Source organism: Phasianus colchicus, chromosome 3 (assembly GCF_987193195.1).
Source record: "Phasianus colchicus chromosome 3, bPhaCol1.hap1.1, whole genome shotgun sequence".
Classification (NCBI taxonomy): domain Eukaryota; kingdom Metazoa; phylum Chordata; class Aves; order Galliformes; family Phasianidae; genus Phasianus; species Phasianus colchicus.
The window spans coordinates 30,046,407-30,062,927 of NC_143438.1; the positions used below are offsets into that span (position 1 = coordinate 30,046,407).

Consider the following 16,521-nt stretch of genomic DNA (forward strand, 5'->3'; position numbering starts at 1 on the left):
ACGAGGATCTCTGTAAGCAGGAATTTGCACTTGAATGCAAGTGTCAAATGCATCTTTGTTAGGAGAATAAACAAAAAAAAAATGCTTCACACAAAGCTACTATACATTTATCTTGCCTCAGTCAAAAAGTGTGCATATGTGTGTGTGTATATTTATGGCTTTCTCTAGGCAGAACAACGCCACCTGATCAGCATAACTACAGGGTTGTTGTGATTGTAGCTGTTTTTAATCTGATGGGCCTGCGGAGCTGATTCCTTCTGCTGTTGTATTTTCCAGCACAAATTCCTGATGGAGATAATTGATTTGAGTTGCCCAGAACAGTGTATTCAAACATGGTCACACTTTCCTGCCAAGTCACTCCTGAGCACTTTGTTTATAAGCCTGAGCTACCCCCTTAGTGAAAGTCTGTTACTTAGTCATACATCACTTTCAAATAGACTTCAAGTCATTTTAAACTTTGAAAATGGAATTTAAAGGCTACGTGTCCAAAGCACTTGTGTTAGGTAGCTTGCTTTCTGTATCCTATTTCCTGCCTTTTTTGTCCTGTGCATTGTTAATGTATGGTGTAGTCTTAGATAGTGCTTACATTCAGACTCAGTTGTTACTGAGCTCTTCATTCTTGATACTTCACCTATTAATAGTGGAATCACTCCTGATTGATGGATTTAAGTGGGAGAAATGATGAAAGCTGCGGCAGCAAGATTGCTTTTACTTTAGTTCACAGAATTCCTAAAAATTAGAGTCCATTTTTTGTCATGGGAAGTTTTCAAAAAGGAGTCATGTCATTCTTTTTTCTTCACTTTTAGGACTTATAAATGATTATATGTGAATAAGCTGGAAATTCCAGTTTTAACTATGTGTCAATATTACTTTAAAAACAGTATCTTCATGGTGTTTAAAGCAATATTACTTTTTGTTCCTTAAATCATAAGCCACCCAGAGAGTCCATCAACAATGCCAGACTCCTCTTTATGTCACAGGTAGCCTGGGGGTGGCTGCACTACTGTTTCTTGTAAGGAGAGACTTGTGCCATCAATGAAGCAGAACTGCAGGGCAGTCATACATTGTCTCCTGGAGCTCCAAGTGCGGCTCTCCCAGGCAAAGACCATGTAGCAGTTGGCTTTACTTCTTCAGAGAGGTTCCTGCAAAAACTCACCTACAAATCACTATAAGAAAATCTCTACACATCTGTTTTGGTTTTTTTTTACAAGTCTAGGCCTACTCATATTGTGCAATGATATACGTGTTAGTAAGTATGGCTTACGTAGACATTGATATAATAATACACAAATGCAGAAAAAGATAAAAAGGAACAAACATGATCAAGAGTGTTCAGATTGTGCTTTTGTGTTGCAAATTGCCGATGGCAAACTCACTGCAGTAAAGTCCAAGGCAATATATTGAATAGATGAGAAAATAGTCTGAGTGTGCAGGCTGCATTTTCAAAGGGTAACAGAAAATAAAATTAGGATACATGAAATGAAATGATATGGTGAAACTAGTCTGTATTGCCTCTTATAATCTGCTTTCCTGCTGTCCTTGCTGTGTAATTTGCAGCCACCTACAATTTTCTTTGTGCCAAATAGCGAGTAGCGGCTGCATTACCTTTGCATCTGGGCCTGGAGGAAAGTTCTGTGGCTGCCACATCTTTTTATAGTAAGAGGGACACAAACTCTGCAACTTCTCAAGGAGGAAAATGGTCCTATCTATGCAGAGAATATTCTGCATTGCAAATGGCTTTGCCATACAAGTGTTACTTACACATTCCAGAATCCATTGCAAATGTAAGAATAAATGTCACCAGGCAGATTAATCTCGACTGTTTGTTGCATCTTGAAAATAATAAATTAAACAGCAGCAACAAAGTAGGAGGGGAAATCAGGAGCACCGTTTGCCTTTTAAAGAGCCGTCAGCCCCTCAATTGTAGTATCTGACAAAGCTACACTTAGGGAATTGCCTTTTTAAAAACATCCCCATGTTCTTTGAGGGCCGTATGTCTGTGCAGATTCTGACCCAGCGGGCATAGTCAAATTCATCAAGTTCCTCATAAGCACACTGCATTCTGCCAAGATATAAAATAAAATTCTAGATTTCCTGATTAACAAAGAATATCATACCCTCTGACCCCATAAAAACAACGTTTGGTTTCTTGGTTATAGAATCTCAGCAGGCCTTGATTGTGGCAAGAGTAGAAGTTATTTTCTCTCTCTGTTATGTTTCTTTAGCAAATATTTTAAAAATTGCTTAAAGAACCTAAAAGGTCATTTGAAAGCCTTATTTTTATTGTCACTGCCTCGAAAATACATTCCATAACTCAGTTTAATGTGATCTGCAGCAGGCCAAGAGTTTTACAAGCCAAGATATTATGTCTAGTCCAGTCAGAGACACGACAGAGTTCACTGCAGAGGGGAGAGTGAAGATCTAGTTTGAGAAATGTAATTTTGCAATGCCTATAAAACACGGAAGGAAAATATCTCCCTGCATTCAATTCCGATGACTGAATGTGTCCATGACCTCTCCCAGTGTGAAGGAGCCTTACAAAATACATGAGAAAAAAGAAAAAAGTCCAAGGACATCTATATAACAATATGTCACAGGGTTCACCCACCTCCCTGAGTGGTCCCTGCTCCTGTAGATAGCTCAGCTGCCTTATGGCCTCCTTGCCAACAAGCCAAGTGCAGAAAGCAGTGAATAACTCTCCTGTGCTACTTCTGATGTGCATCCATCAGCTGTATTGTCCAGTGAGGAAAAGCACTGTGAGTAAATTGCACATACTGCATGTAATTTTCATACAAAGATACCGATACCTGTTATCAGGCCACTTGCATCTTCCTAAGTGCAAACTCCTGCAAACTACAAGTGGATTCATCTATGTCTGGTTGGCTGAAAGCGAGAATTCAGTCATTTGAGTCTGGACTGTGATTCTGTCAGCTGTTATCCTTCAGGTTGCCTGCTGATGGTGGACAGCTTGAATCTTGCAAATCGTCACAGTACTTTGCAGCGCTTGGCCCCACATGCTTAGTTTATACAAGTCAGCAGCTGACTGTGTTTATGGGAACCATTCTGTCACTGGCAAGTTTCTTCACCTCTTTGCTTTTCATTAACTATTTGCTTGACAGTCTTGTTAGGACTGCCAAACTCTTGCATCATTTGGAGCTGTTTCCTCAGAACTGCTGCCCTTAAAAGCTCAGGTCACTGAGATGTCTTAAATCCAAGTTATCTTTCTCTGTATCATAAGAGAGACCTGGATAAGTAAGAGCAATCAACTGAGCGATGCAAAGAGACTGTTTTGTTTAATTACAGCTACATGTGTCTCAGCAATTCATTGAGTGTTGTCATTCTGATTTGCTTAGCAGTGACACAAAAAGTATAAACCAGGGGTTGGCATCTGTTGCGTGAGGTGTGTGTGACAGACCCAGGACAAGGCACTGGCCCATGTCACATGCTGCCTTACAGGAATTTTTAGTCATCCAAGGGTCATATGCAAGGCTCTCTTACAAGGGCATAATACATTCAATAGATCTGCATCTGGAGATTCACAGAATTCTTGTTTATTTAAAGAAGAAAACGTTGTTTCTGCCCTTGTTTGTTTTTCATGAAGATGGTTTCTGCTGTGGAATTTTAGCTCCTGATTATGGCTTTTCAGAGGAAGCTTGTGCAAGGTTTTTTTTAAGAGACTGATATGATATTGTAAATCCATTTGGCTTTTTCTAGTAAGCTAGTAATTCCATAACTTGGGCTTGGCTGGTACCTTAAAAGCTTTTCTTTAAATCAGTGTGTGTGGGTCTCTTAACACCTCTGCAGTGTTGATGGCTAAGCTAGCTGTGATACCTTCTTTGCTCATGTACTATTGAGTGTACAGAAAAAAACTGATCTGAGCAGGTTGCTAAGCCAGGCCAGCAATTCAGGATAATCTTTACTTGTAATGACAGAAAAATTTCTGCTGCAGCTTTCTTGTATTTGTTCTTCTGCTACTGGTGTATTTAATTTGATAAAGAAATACACGTTTAGGATTCACTGAGGCCATGGAGTCCAAAGGTCTTACACTTATATCTGGAATTGAACGTTTCTTATTAGATATTCAAATATCTGATCTGAGAAACATAAAACAGCGCCAGCGATGAGGAGTGACACAAAACACTGTGCTGGGTGTTCTGAATCTTGGAGACCAGAGCATTTTCAAAGTGTTTTGCTCTTCTGATAGCACTTGTTTAGTTTTAACTCACTTTGACCTTATGAGTTGCATTTAACCCTTTGTTGCTTTAACCTAAGCATCGTTAAACTTGGAAGATATTGCTGATCCCTATTATAGGAAAAAAAGGCTGTCAAGAAAGGCTGCCATGCAGACCTCTGGTGACCTTTAGTTGTTTTTCAGACACTGCAGTAGTTAGGATTTAATCTTGAAAAGAAACTTTCAAGCAACAGTTTGGTAATGGTGGAACAATTGTATATTTGGTACTCACATCTCAGCTAATTAAACTCAGTAACTGATGGAAATGGTTTGTCTATTAAACATAGGTCATGTTTGTCCTACCTGTATTGTGTCAGATGTACAGATATGCCATCTTTTGCCCTTCTGTTATCTCCTTGTTTTTGATACTGATCTATCCATTTCTCTCACTCCCACCAGACCCTTGAACGTGACCACCCAGTTTCAGTTACATGGAGTCAATATCCTTGGAAGTTAGATGTCTGAATTACGCTAGATGATAGCAATGCAAGAAGTTCTTAACCACCACTGTTAATTCCTTTCTTTAGCTTTTCCTCTAGACTTAATTATTTTGACACTGAATATATTTTGTTCAACATAGTCATTGTTTATGTTATGCATGCAGTTTAAACTTTTAAATGTGCATCTTCTACTTAAAGAACATCAAAGTTCAGAGTGAACACCTTGCTTGCATCTTGAGCTAAGTGTATTTATCTGAAAATCATGGCAGTAGGAAACCAAGGAAAACACTGTGTGCAGTCACATAGTCACTTAGATTTCTGAGTAAAGAATGCAAATGCGAATTTTAAAAGTTTTATGTTATAGCTACCATTCAGAACACTTCATAGGAAAGTAAGAAATGAAAATTTGACCAAGATTTATCACTCAAATTCATATAAAATTATGTACTCTAATAGTGACAAAGATGATCAGATGGGGTCTTCAATGAGGGAATGTGACAGAAGAAAAGGGAGTGTGTATGAGCACATAATTTGTAATGATTTGAATTGACTATAGAATTATTACATTTTAAATCTTTTAACTGTGGGGAGTTTATTTTTACACCTTAGAATGGTCACAAAGAATTTAATAGTGATGATTTCAGTTGAGCCCTATGAAGATCCAGAAGCTCTTTTAAAAATTCTTTATGAGATAATGGGGCACACGATACCTTCTGTAGACTGAGAATCCACTCATGAAGTTGTAGAGAAAAAAAAACAATCTTAAAATGCTGTGATATTTATCCTGAGAATTTTTTATTGACTAACTGACAGTGACAAATGGCTTTCCCCTGACTTTCTGGAGTTGCGTAGCAACTCTTGATCTGATTCAGTACATTAAGTGTTTTTCAGCTGAAATTCTCCAGTAATTACCACTTTTAATCGTTTGCATTTTCTTTTTGTTTTGTTTTTTATTTTCCCTCCTTTTGGAATTTACGGCCATGCAGTGAGAAGGACACTAAAGAGCGGACTGACACCAGAAGAAGCCAAAGCATTGGGCCTCATCAGTACCTCTGAGATGCAGGTTTGACATCCCAGAGGCAGCGACGAGAAGAGCCGTCATCCGAAACACATGGGCTGACAACCCTTCGGTGTGGCATCGTCGTGCCAGCCTCGTCTGCTGCTTCCGACATCCCATCTTCTGTTAGTTCAATTTTAATAAGCAACAAAAAGTGGAAACCCACAGCCAAGGCAGGAAAAGGGTGTGCCGCGGCTCAGCACAGCATCCTGACAGTAGCTAGGGAAGCACATGAGTGCTTGTAGGTGAAAGCATGTGGCTGCTTTTCTCATGGTGCATTGATGTGGGTAGGAGGGGCCTTTCGCTGAGTTATCTGTCATTCTGTGAGCTGTGTTTGCGTTGGCTTTCCTTGTGCCCCGTTTTAGTCATGGTAAATGTATGGCATTTTGTCAATGCAATGAACAGTCCTTAAAGAAGCAAAATAACTCCTGTTACAGCAACCCCGATTTTCCTGAAGCTGTTTCATTAAGCAAAGATGCACGGTCTGTGCAACCCTGTGGTTTGTTTTATTTTGCCACCAAAGAATGTAAAAATGTATGTGTACCTTTGTATTTGTACAGAATGAATGTGTGGATATATGTGCGTGTATCTATACACAGTCATGGTGTGAAGTCATGCTCCTGCTGAAGCTAGCTGGACCATGACTGTCACACTGGGGCCTTACCCCTCCACCAGGATAGGAGGAAAAGAATGTCTTTTTGTAGAAACTCAATGTTATTCAATGGGATTCATCCTGTGGGGTAGAAAATGGCCTGCAATACAAGCAGAGAGAGTAGGATCCTGAATTCATGTGTATTAATACATTCTCATACTGTATATAGCACCATGGACACAGAGGAGAGGTCACAGAATACTTCTCTCTTGATGAGCTTTGGCTATGCTGTCCATTTGTACAGTTTCAAAGAAATCTGCGCCTACAATTTACACACTCAGCAAATGCATTCAGATAGTAACATCAGGAAGTTTCGTTTACTTGCCTGTGCCCTTCATGCTGCTTTTCTCTGCTGCAAGATAAGGTGGTGATTTATTTCAAAGTAATTGATCTGAACGTGAAATGGCCCTGCTAAAAGCCTGCTGTGGTTTTGCTGTTCTTTACTCTTTGGGTTTTTTGTGTTTTTTTTTGTGATTATCCTTGATGCAAGTGGAGAGGGTACCACAGTGAACACTCCAGTATGCTTGCCTTTATCTCACTGTTTGATAATGGACTTTCTGTACCTGCCCTCAGCATGTGTATTTGGAGAACTTTTAGTCAGCTCATCTGCCTTTAAGTGGAGGACAAACGCATCAGTGAAGATGAATTGAACACAGTCACCCTAACCAGTACTGAAGCATTTTGAAGAGAACTGCAGTTAACAGTAACATAAAAGGGAACTTTTTAAGCCAAAGTCTGTAAATGACTATCCTCAAGGATGCACAAGATTATCTCTTTCCATTGCCTTAGATTCTAAGATCGAGGAAATGTGTGCCTAGCAGTAGCAGTTGAGGCTTCCTTCAAACCAGATGGCTGGGGAACAGCAGTTTAGTCATGGTAGCAGGAACTAATTCTGATTGCAAAACACACTAGAAAAGTAGGGCTAATTAGTTTGTGCTGGACTTGTAGTGTCATAGCTGTGTTGTTTCTTGTACTCTAGTTAGGTCAAGTACATCTGAAAGTTACTCCACTCTCCTTAAGGACAGGATAATCCCAAATTGTTAGAGTTAGTGGCACCAAACAGAATAAGCCTCTGAAACTTTGATCATTCATGGTGTCACGCTGAATGGAGCATCCAAGTGGTAAGAGAATCAAGTAGCTGACAGCTCTACAATAAGATCTGTGGTGGAGCATCCTATCTGTGCTGTCTCCATTCTCAGTAGTAACATTTCAGTTTTTATTTGCTGTTGCCTTAGATCTTCACATGTCAAAGTCTGTGAAGTAAAGAATCACTTGTGAGTAAAGTTTCTTAAGGATGACATTGAGTTGGATGTGATTTTCCCCTCTGTTAAAAAGTCAATTTTATATGCAGGCAGAAGGCAGCAGTTTTGTAATTAATAAAATGTGTTGTGTGTTGGAAAGCTATGAAAAGGAAGGTTAGGAGAAAGAAGTGGCATATAATTATCTTACTATAAAATAAGCAAGACCTGCTAGCATCTGGAGTTTAAAGTGGATCTTTATGTGCTGCTTTCTACTATGAACTTTAGAAATTTCTTGTGAGGATGTTTTAAACAAAGAAATGAAGGTAATGGGGGTTTGTGGAGGTCTTTGAGGTCTGAAATGAGGAAGACACCTTGAATGTAATCGTTATGTCGAGCTGTTATACCTGTTTAGTAATAAAAGCAGCCCAAATGCAACAAAATGTATTTACATTGGCAGAGGTTCTGTATATTATTGAAGAGAATCACACATCTTTAGAAGTCAGTATTTCAGCTAAAATTTGCTCAATGTGCAAAGTGCTTAGCTATTTGTGACCACTTGCTAGCTGGAAATAGGTTTGTGTCATTTAGATACAGCACAATAGTTGTGCCTGAAAGAATAATATTGCTCATGAATTATTAATAGTTGGACTTAGGTATTTTCCAGAAATATTGAAAAAAAATGTGCAAAATTTCATATGCTGCTTACCAAGGAAAAATTTAAATATGGTGAACAGGGTTAGAATATGGTCAGGAAAAAGTACTCATTTATTCAGATTCTTTGGATGCAAGTCTGTACATGTGAAGCGTACTATTGCTTATCCATTTTTTCATTATGATTGGTTTTCTGTGTTTTTTGCCCGATCTTCTGCTCTCTACTTGTAAAACTGATACCAGTTTTTCTGAAGGATAACTTGGTCTTGTTTATGCAGTAATATGCAGTAAGGTTAAACTGTGTTTGTCAATGTTTACTGCAATTAGGTGATCAAAAGCAGGAGCAATATAGTAACTACAGGAAAGTTTTCTTTTTCAGTTTAAAATGGCCAGGAGCCCAGTGTGCTAATACTGAAGGTGGCATTATTTCCTCTTGTGTCTGCTAGCACATCCTGGTTCTGGGAATAACATTTGTTCCCCATCATCTAACCAGTGGATTCCAGATGAAATGGAGGAATTGGCGTTGTTTGTGTGCCTCTTTCTGTCTGATCATCTTGTAGCCTTCAGAGTTTGAGTTACTGCCCGTCCCTTCACCATCAAGATCACCATAAGGATACAGCAGTTGTTTTAAAATGCATATGAGATGAGGATTGGTTTTGTGACAAATAGAAAGGTCTTAGAAACCTGATGTAGCTGTTTCTCACTTAGACATCCATTAAGGCTAGTTTACAACACTTGCAACCATAGTAACTCCCATACTCACCTTTTATACAGAACCAGTCAGTTGCAAATTTAGTGCCCAGAGTTTTGACTGTCCTCGGAGTTCTCAGGGTTGCCGATGGTGTTCATTTCAGCACCCATCTGCTGTTAGTAACTTGTCTGCCTGTCTACCACCCTAATATCTTCCTGATTTGGATGCCAAGTTAAACTTCAGCATCTGAAATGGGTGCCAGAGGGAAGCTGTCCTAATTTCCTTGTCTCCCTTGGTGTTTAAAAGCAGAATGTGCATAAATACTTTGTAGTCCCTCAGTCCCAACCAAGGGATGGCTTCAAGTAGCAGTGATGGGGCTGTGATGAAGAAACTCCCCAGGGAATGCTGTGTTCCACTGCTGGGGAAGAAAGACCCCTGACAACAATGAAAAGCATCACTCCTCACCTTTTGGTGAGTCTAGGCACCCTCCTCATGGATTGCAGTTGTTTTATAACCCATTGCCTGCCACGTGTGAGCTGTCTGCTTGATAAACCACTACTCATAATCTAAAACCATAATTATAAAATGAGGGTCTTTCTTGCTCTTGTAAATACTGGAAACAGTGTCAAAGGCAGTGTTTGAAATATGATTTTTTTTTCTCTTTTGATCTCCTTTTATTGCAGATCTCTAATTGACTCTGGCAGCAAAGTAAAGCATCAGATTTGTGGGCAGACAAGCCTTTGTTTTTCACTTAATAGAAAGTTACATGGAGTGTCTAGATAGGCTCTCATGTCCCAGTGTAACAGAAATTTGGAGTGAGAGCGTGGCTGTCAGTAGGGCCTGTTGCGAGGTGCTCCCTTCCTTCCACATGAGCTGCAGCATTCCTTCTGCCAGGTGTCCCCTCTACACTGCTGCCCCTGGTGGCACAGCAAAAACAAGTGTCCATCCAAAAATGCTCTCAGAATGCTGCATGGTGGTTGTTTTCACAACACTTTGACTTCACTCGGATGCAATGGGGGACAAGGAAGCAGCCCTGCAACTTCACTCCTGTTGTCCACACAGGCAGCGGGCACATAGCCTGCCTGTAGCTCATGGATGAGCAGAGGGCATGGTGTCCCCGAGTTCTCATCCTCTCTCCCTTTCTCTCACTGCACACACACCGCTCCTCTCACAGCCTTTGGGATGGGTGTTGCATGCGGGTGTAGACAGAGAGCATAACCCTGAGCAGCATTCATGTGGCCCTGGGGTTCCAGCATCTGGACTCTGGAAATACTGTCTAGGGTGTAAGGGCTGTGACTGTTGATGTTTTTTCTGCAGGGAAAACTGCCAGGTACTTACAGGCTCTGAAAGAAAATAAACTGAAGCTTTTTAATAAGGGAAAAAATGTCTGGTTATGGAAAACTATTGAATCTGATTTGCAAATGCTTGAACAACACGTGAGGCCGGGGCAGCAGCTGGCGGAACTGGCATCACAGATGCAATAGCAGGAGGTTTTTGGCGAGCAGCTTAGTAATTCCATAGCAAGTACGTCAAAAGGAGTTTCTGAGATGTTGTATAGTTTTATGTTTATGCAAAAAAAAAAAAAAAAAAAAAAAAAAAGTTATTTCTAATTAGTTCATTTCACATTGAGTGGCAGATAGAGATATATTTTGTTTAATCACTAACACAGAGGCTTCTGTGAAAGAAAAGGTTTATTTGTAGCATCGGGTGCATTTCACCTTTTTAAAGACTGTCTTTGCGCGTATTGTGTCCTTTCTGTGAGCTGGGAGTTGTAAAAAAATGTAAAGTAGAAAAGGACGTGTTTCTTAGACGAAGGAGAAATACTGTAAAATTGTGTAAATGTCACTACTCATGTTTTTGTGTTCTGTGTAGCATAGTGTAAAATAGGCTTTCCAGCAGTGTTACTCTGTGAATTGTAATTTAAAAAACAAGCCATGCATGGTCAGAGATATTATCAACAGGTCCTTCCGTTTTGTTGGGTTTTTGTTTTTGTTTGTTGTTTCCTCATTTTAGGTAAATTTGTTTTATGTTAAATTTAATTGTCCATGAAACTGCATTTTTGTTTCTCAGTTTTATTTCATAAAGAACTTGAATTACTCTTTAATATTTTACTACACACAAAGCTCACCTACAGTTTGTATTCATCGTTCAGAAGCTTTGTCACATGTAGTATAAACTGGGAGAGTTTTCTTTTTAACACACCCCTTGGCTTCCTCTTCTCTCCACACTCTTTTCTCTTTACTGTCTGGAAAGATGCGATCACTTTTTTTTTTTTTTTTTTTTTTTTTCTGTGCCATGCAGGGTCGATTTGGAAAACTGACCACAGACCTGTGTCCAAAATTTCTTGATATAAGTAGTTGAAGAGCTCACTTCTACAGCATTATGTAAACACATCATGCAATAAAGCTTTGTAAAGCAGTGGCTGTACTAGTTCTGTTTTTCTTGGTGAAGCCAATGGTGGGAGCTTTGGTGAGAAATGGGTGGGAAGGAAGCTCGTGGGTTGGTTTCTTCATATCCTTTAAGTACTTGCAAAGCCAACACATAGACTGCAAAACAGCTCTTATTAAATCACCTGGGTGGTCTGAGCATGAAGAATGGATCTTTTACCCCTTCTTTCACAGTTTGAATCCAATTCCTAATCAGGAGTGAAGAAAATGAAAACGTGTCTCTGGTTCTCAAGGGTTTCCATAATCTAACCCTACAAATCTTCACTAAATATAGAGTGTTACTGTGTGCTGCCGTTGGCTCTGGGCTGCTTCCTGTCTTAAAAATATGTGCACAGAGCACTTTGTATGTAAGGTAGGAGATTTACAGAAGCAAATATAAATAATATGGATGACTACCTCTGTGTGGAGAAGCATTTCAGATTCCCTCTGCATCAGAACGTGAAATACTTGCCATGGCTGACAGTGCTTCAGTCACAGTCTGTAAAGGTGAGCAGTAGGACGAAGCGTGCCGTTACCTTGGCTGAAGTATGCTGCGTGCATCACCAGGGTATATAATTTTCTGGTGCCACCTCAGAGTGTGTGTGGACAGATGGTGTGCTTGCTGTTTTCTCCATTTGCTGGGGTCCAAATCTTCCCTGCAATTTCCCAATGCTTCCGAGAGACCAAGTTGGTAATCAGATCTCAGCCTCTACTAGAAGATGCATGGTGATTCGGGCATCGGCCCTGCCTGCAGGTTCTGTGGCTGTGGGGAGATGACAGGTGTCAAACCAGCACATAGAAACAAAAAGGGCTTCATTTTCCACTGCTTGTCCCACAGTGCACCATTCACAATCCATTATTCTCTGGCACTGTGCATGTAAACTGGTCAAGATGTATTACTCTGAGACAGATATATGTGTTTATAGTAGCATCCTGGAAGATACAGTGGGTTAACTGAGAACCTGAGAGAATTTTCACGTGTGGTTTCTGAGGAAGTAGAAGTTGATATAAAACGGTTTCCCTGGGGAAAACCACCACCTTCCTTCTTTTTAATTAGTTTTTCAAGTTCTTTCAGATACGCAGGGTACCTTTTGGAACATGGCTGCATCCCTGACAGAGCTGCTTAGCATTCCAGATGCACTGGTGTAAAGTCTAGAGGATGAAAGGCTACTAGCCAGAAATGTGGTAATGCTTTTTAAAATAAATATATAAAACTATTTTATTGGCCAGACACTTTTCTTTTCTATCACAGTATATCCATTAGCAATTCTGAATTCCAGATGTGCAACAGCAATGTGTACATATATTTTTCAGACCCTGTGCCCAGTCAGAATTCATATATTGATGCATAGGAGCCTCTGCACTGCAGTTGAGGAACAAATAAGTACACAGCTTATCCAGTGCACAGCGGCATCCCCTGCTATATAGACCCTATGCAACAGTCTGACTCTGAGAACACACAAAATCTTTTTTTTTTCTTTTTCTTTTTTTCCCCTATCATAATTTCTCCAAGTTTTGTGATAGGAATGCAATTTGGAAAAGGGAGAGAGCTGTGCTTGAATCTTCACCTCTTGGAAGTTTCTTCACAGGAAATGAAGAATGACAGCTGCATTCCATTAGTCAGCTATCTGATGAGACAGACCTCTGCTGGGAAATCGTGAATGGAACACAGGCTGTGCGAGGTGCCGTGCCATGCCAGCCAGGGCTTGTGCTCCTCACCAATTGGTTTTGGGAGGTCACGTTCATCAGTGGAGTTGTTCTACTGAGCAGTGCTTCTCTGTACCCAGGATTCATGGGGCACCTTTCTTCCTGCTGTTCTACCAACCTCTTGCTTTGCTGCTTGAGCTGAGACAAGAGCTTTTCATTTATTTGTCTGGGTCTATCTGGAAAACACAATGGAACATTTCCATTTCCAAATGGTATGTACCAGCACTATGAAGGACGAGAACCTTTCAGGATCACTGAACACATCCCATGACATTTTATCTTAATATTACCAGTTCTGAGGAGACCTCATGGCAGCCTTCCAATACTTGAGCTTATAAACAGGAGAAAGACTGACTTCTGATATGGTCAGATAGCAATAGGACAGGGGGAATGGCTTTAAAAGAGAGGAGATTTAGGTTAGATGATAAGCAGAAATTCTTTATTCAGAGAGCGGTGAAGCACTGGCACAGGTTGCCTGGAAAAGCTGTGGATGCCCCATCCCCTGAAGGCATTCAAGGCCAGGTTGGATGAACAGTCTAATCTGGCGGGCAGCCCTCTCCACGGCAGGGGGTTGGAACTGGATGGGCTATAAGGTCCCTTCCACCTCAAGCCATCCTATGATCTGTGATGATGACCAAGAATTCTTCAAGCATATGTTAAAATCCAACAAATAAATTTATAGCCCCTCTCTTGGTGTGTGTTCAAATCTCTCTGCCTAGACAGCAGACAAAATGACCAGGCTTAAGTTTTATATATTCTCCTCCAATTTGATCCATACTTAAGGTAATGCAAGAGCAACCTGGTCTGGAGGGAGGTGTCCTTACCTGTAGCAGGGGGGTTGGAACTAGATGATCTTAAAGGTGCCTCCCAACCCAAACCATTCTATGATTCCATGATTCTATGATTCTAAGAAGAGCAGCAGTCCCAAAGAAGAGAAGTGAAATCCAATGGTAGTTAAAACTGGACAGAGTTCAGGTGAAAGCCATTTCAGAGTCTCCAGTAAAAAGCATGCAGGACGTGACTCAGGGCCACGTTACCAAGCCTGCCCTGAAGAGCTCCATTTCTGCCCGCCAGCAGTGCAGCAAAGTCATCTGCCTGGTACAGGGTGCTCAGAGGCATCCAGAATTGGGCAGCATGTATCTGTGCCCAGTAGGTGGAAAAGGCTCTGGAGTTTATCCATCACCACAGAGGCACAGGAATTAGTTTGGCATGTGTCATGACTGCACATTGGATAAAAATGTTTGCACTAAAACCCTTGCAGTAACCTGTGAAAACACATTTCATGCAGGTATCCAAAAACTACAGCAGGGTGAAAATTCTCTTTTTAATAAAGCAATGAAATACTCAGACTCTCAGAAAATGAATCCTCCTTCCATCCTCGTCCAAACTTCCTATAAATATGCACTGGGAGGCTTAAATAATCTTGGCAAGATACAGCAAAGGAAAATTATTGTTAAAAAGAGGCCCTGGATATCGTTTCAACAAACTTTTTCCCCACATAAACTTACGGAAAATTATTGACCTCATACCAGAGTCAAGAAAGAAACCTCTTCTTGCAAAATGCTAAGATACCTATCAATATTTGAATACAAGCTAGACTACCTTCATATAGTCTTGTCTGGAACACCTCAAAAGTATGCAGTATTAATATAAGGAACAATAGCTGAGCAGGTTAATAAATAAAAATCTAAATGATAAAAATGTCAACAGTTATGGTCTGTATAAAGCTAGCTGGCAGTATGATGATAAAGAAGGTATATCGAATGTCAGGCAGTAGTGACCAAAGCCAAATGAAAATTTGATGCCATTGGCTCTGTGAGCAATGGAAAGAGCCTGATGGACTTCAGTGATGTTGAATCAAGGCCCCAAAGATAACTATTAGGACATAAAACTTGATGGAAAAATTGAATTGTTTCACTGACGGAAAGGCCCTAAATCTTTTTAACTTCACCAGTTTCACTGGGGAATTCCCCTTCAAAAATGGACAGCATACCATATAGCCTGAAAAATAACAGCAAATCCTCATTTTCAGAAAATTTTGTCACAAATGTCTTCATATTACAAGCATGTAGGATGAAACACAGTATCCAAAAGTATATAATCTGGAAATTCTACATATTCTTAGAAACCAAAACATTGTGATGAAGGGATACAAAACAACATGAAGAGGTCAAATGCAATCTTTGGTTTTTAACAACATTCTAACAGGAACGCTGGTACTTTGACAAAGTTCTTTGCCACATCTTTACAAACAATGGTAAAGTGGTAGATGGTTTACTAGAAGTTAGTGAGAAGTCAGTCTTAAGAACTACTGATGTAACAAGTTTCCTTTCACGCAATTTCGCTTAATGTGCTAGTTCCTTCATAGAATCATATAATGATTGTGTTGTGAGCAACCTCAAAGATCATCTAGTTCCAACACATTCTTCCTTTCTACCTTTCTTAAAAAATAGGAAGCATCTTTTCCTTTTTCTAGTCACTGGGGCTTCACCTTTCAGCCATGACTTCTTGAATATGAGGGAGAGAGTCTTCATAACCACATCAGCCAGTTCCTTCAGGACACTGGGATGCATGCCATTGAGCCCCATAGACCTGCAGACATTCAGTTTCATGAGGTGACTTCAATCTCACTCTTCTCTTGCAGTGGGAAGGACTTTGCTCCTCCAACCCCCACCTAGAGGTTCAGGGATGCAAGAAAAGTGGGAAGCCTGGCCTTTGAAGAGGCATAGAACTTGTTGAGTACAGCCTTCTCCATATTTGTTGCTGCCAATACCCCAAGTTTGTCAAAGGGAGCACACTCCCTTTGACTCTTGGCACCAATGTACCTGTAGAATCCCTTCTTGTTACTTTCTTGTGTTTTTCAAATCCCTCACCAAATGCAGTTCCATCTGGACCTTGGCTTTCCTGATTCCACCTCTGCACGTCTGGATGGCATTTCCGTATTCTGCCCAGGTCACACCTCCCTGCTTCCACTGCCTGTGCTTTTCCTTCTTTACCCTGTTTGACCAGCTGGTCCTTGCTCAGCCATGCTGCTTTCCTGCCTCATCTACCTGATTTCTTATACTGGGTGGCAGAGAGCTCTTGTGCACTCAGAACAGGATTCTTAAAGTGCTGCCAGCTCTGTACCATTCATTTGAACATAAGGACGGGTTCCCAGGGGATCTCATCCAACAGTTCCTTAAACAGCCTGAAGTTCACTTTCCTGAAGTTCAGGGTCCTGACTTTGCTCTTTGCCATGCCCATATTCCTTGAGACCATGAACTCAACAAGAACACGGTTGCTACAGCCCAAAGTGCTTCCAGTCTTAAGCTCTTTAGTGGGCTTATCTGCACTGGTGAGCACCAAGTCCAGTAATTCTTCTCCTCTGCTCAGTTTGTGTAATAATTGAATCGGGAAGTTATTCTCAATGCACTCGTGGATCACAT

General features: G+C 40.5%; 1 protein-coding gene across 12 annotated transcripts in view; it reads left to right on the top strand.

Annotated features, from left to right (window-relative positions):
- The window catches only part of FHOD3 (formin homology 2 domain containing 3), a 367,457-nt gene extending 356,075 nt beyond the window's left edge, over positions 1-11,382 (top strand). For 11 of the 12 annotated variants that reach the window (XM_090137192.1, XM_090137190.1, XM_090137194.1 and 8 more), the window contains one exon: positions 5,658-11,257. Coding sequence is in view for 11 of the 12 variants with exons in the window: in XM_090137190.1 (XP_089993316.1) it covers positions 5,658-5,740 (83 nt within the window). In the remaining variant the exon portion in view is untranslated. The other variant, XM_090137189.1, reaches the window with a different exon arrangement.
- The last annotated feature ends 5,139 nt before the right edge of the window (positions 11,383-16,521 follow it).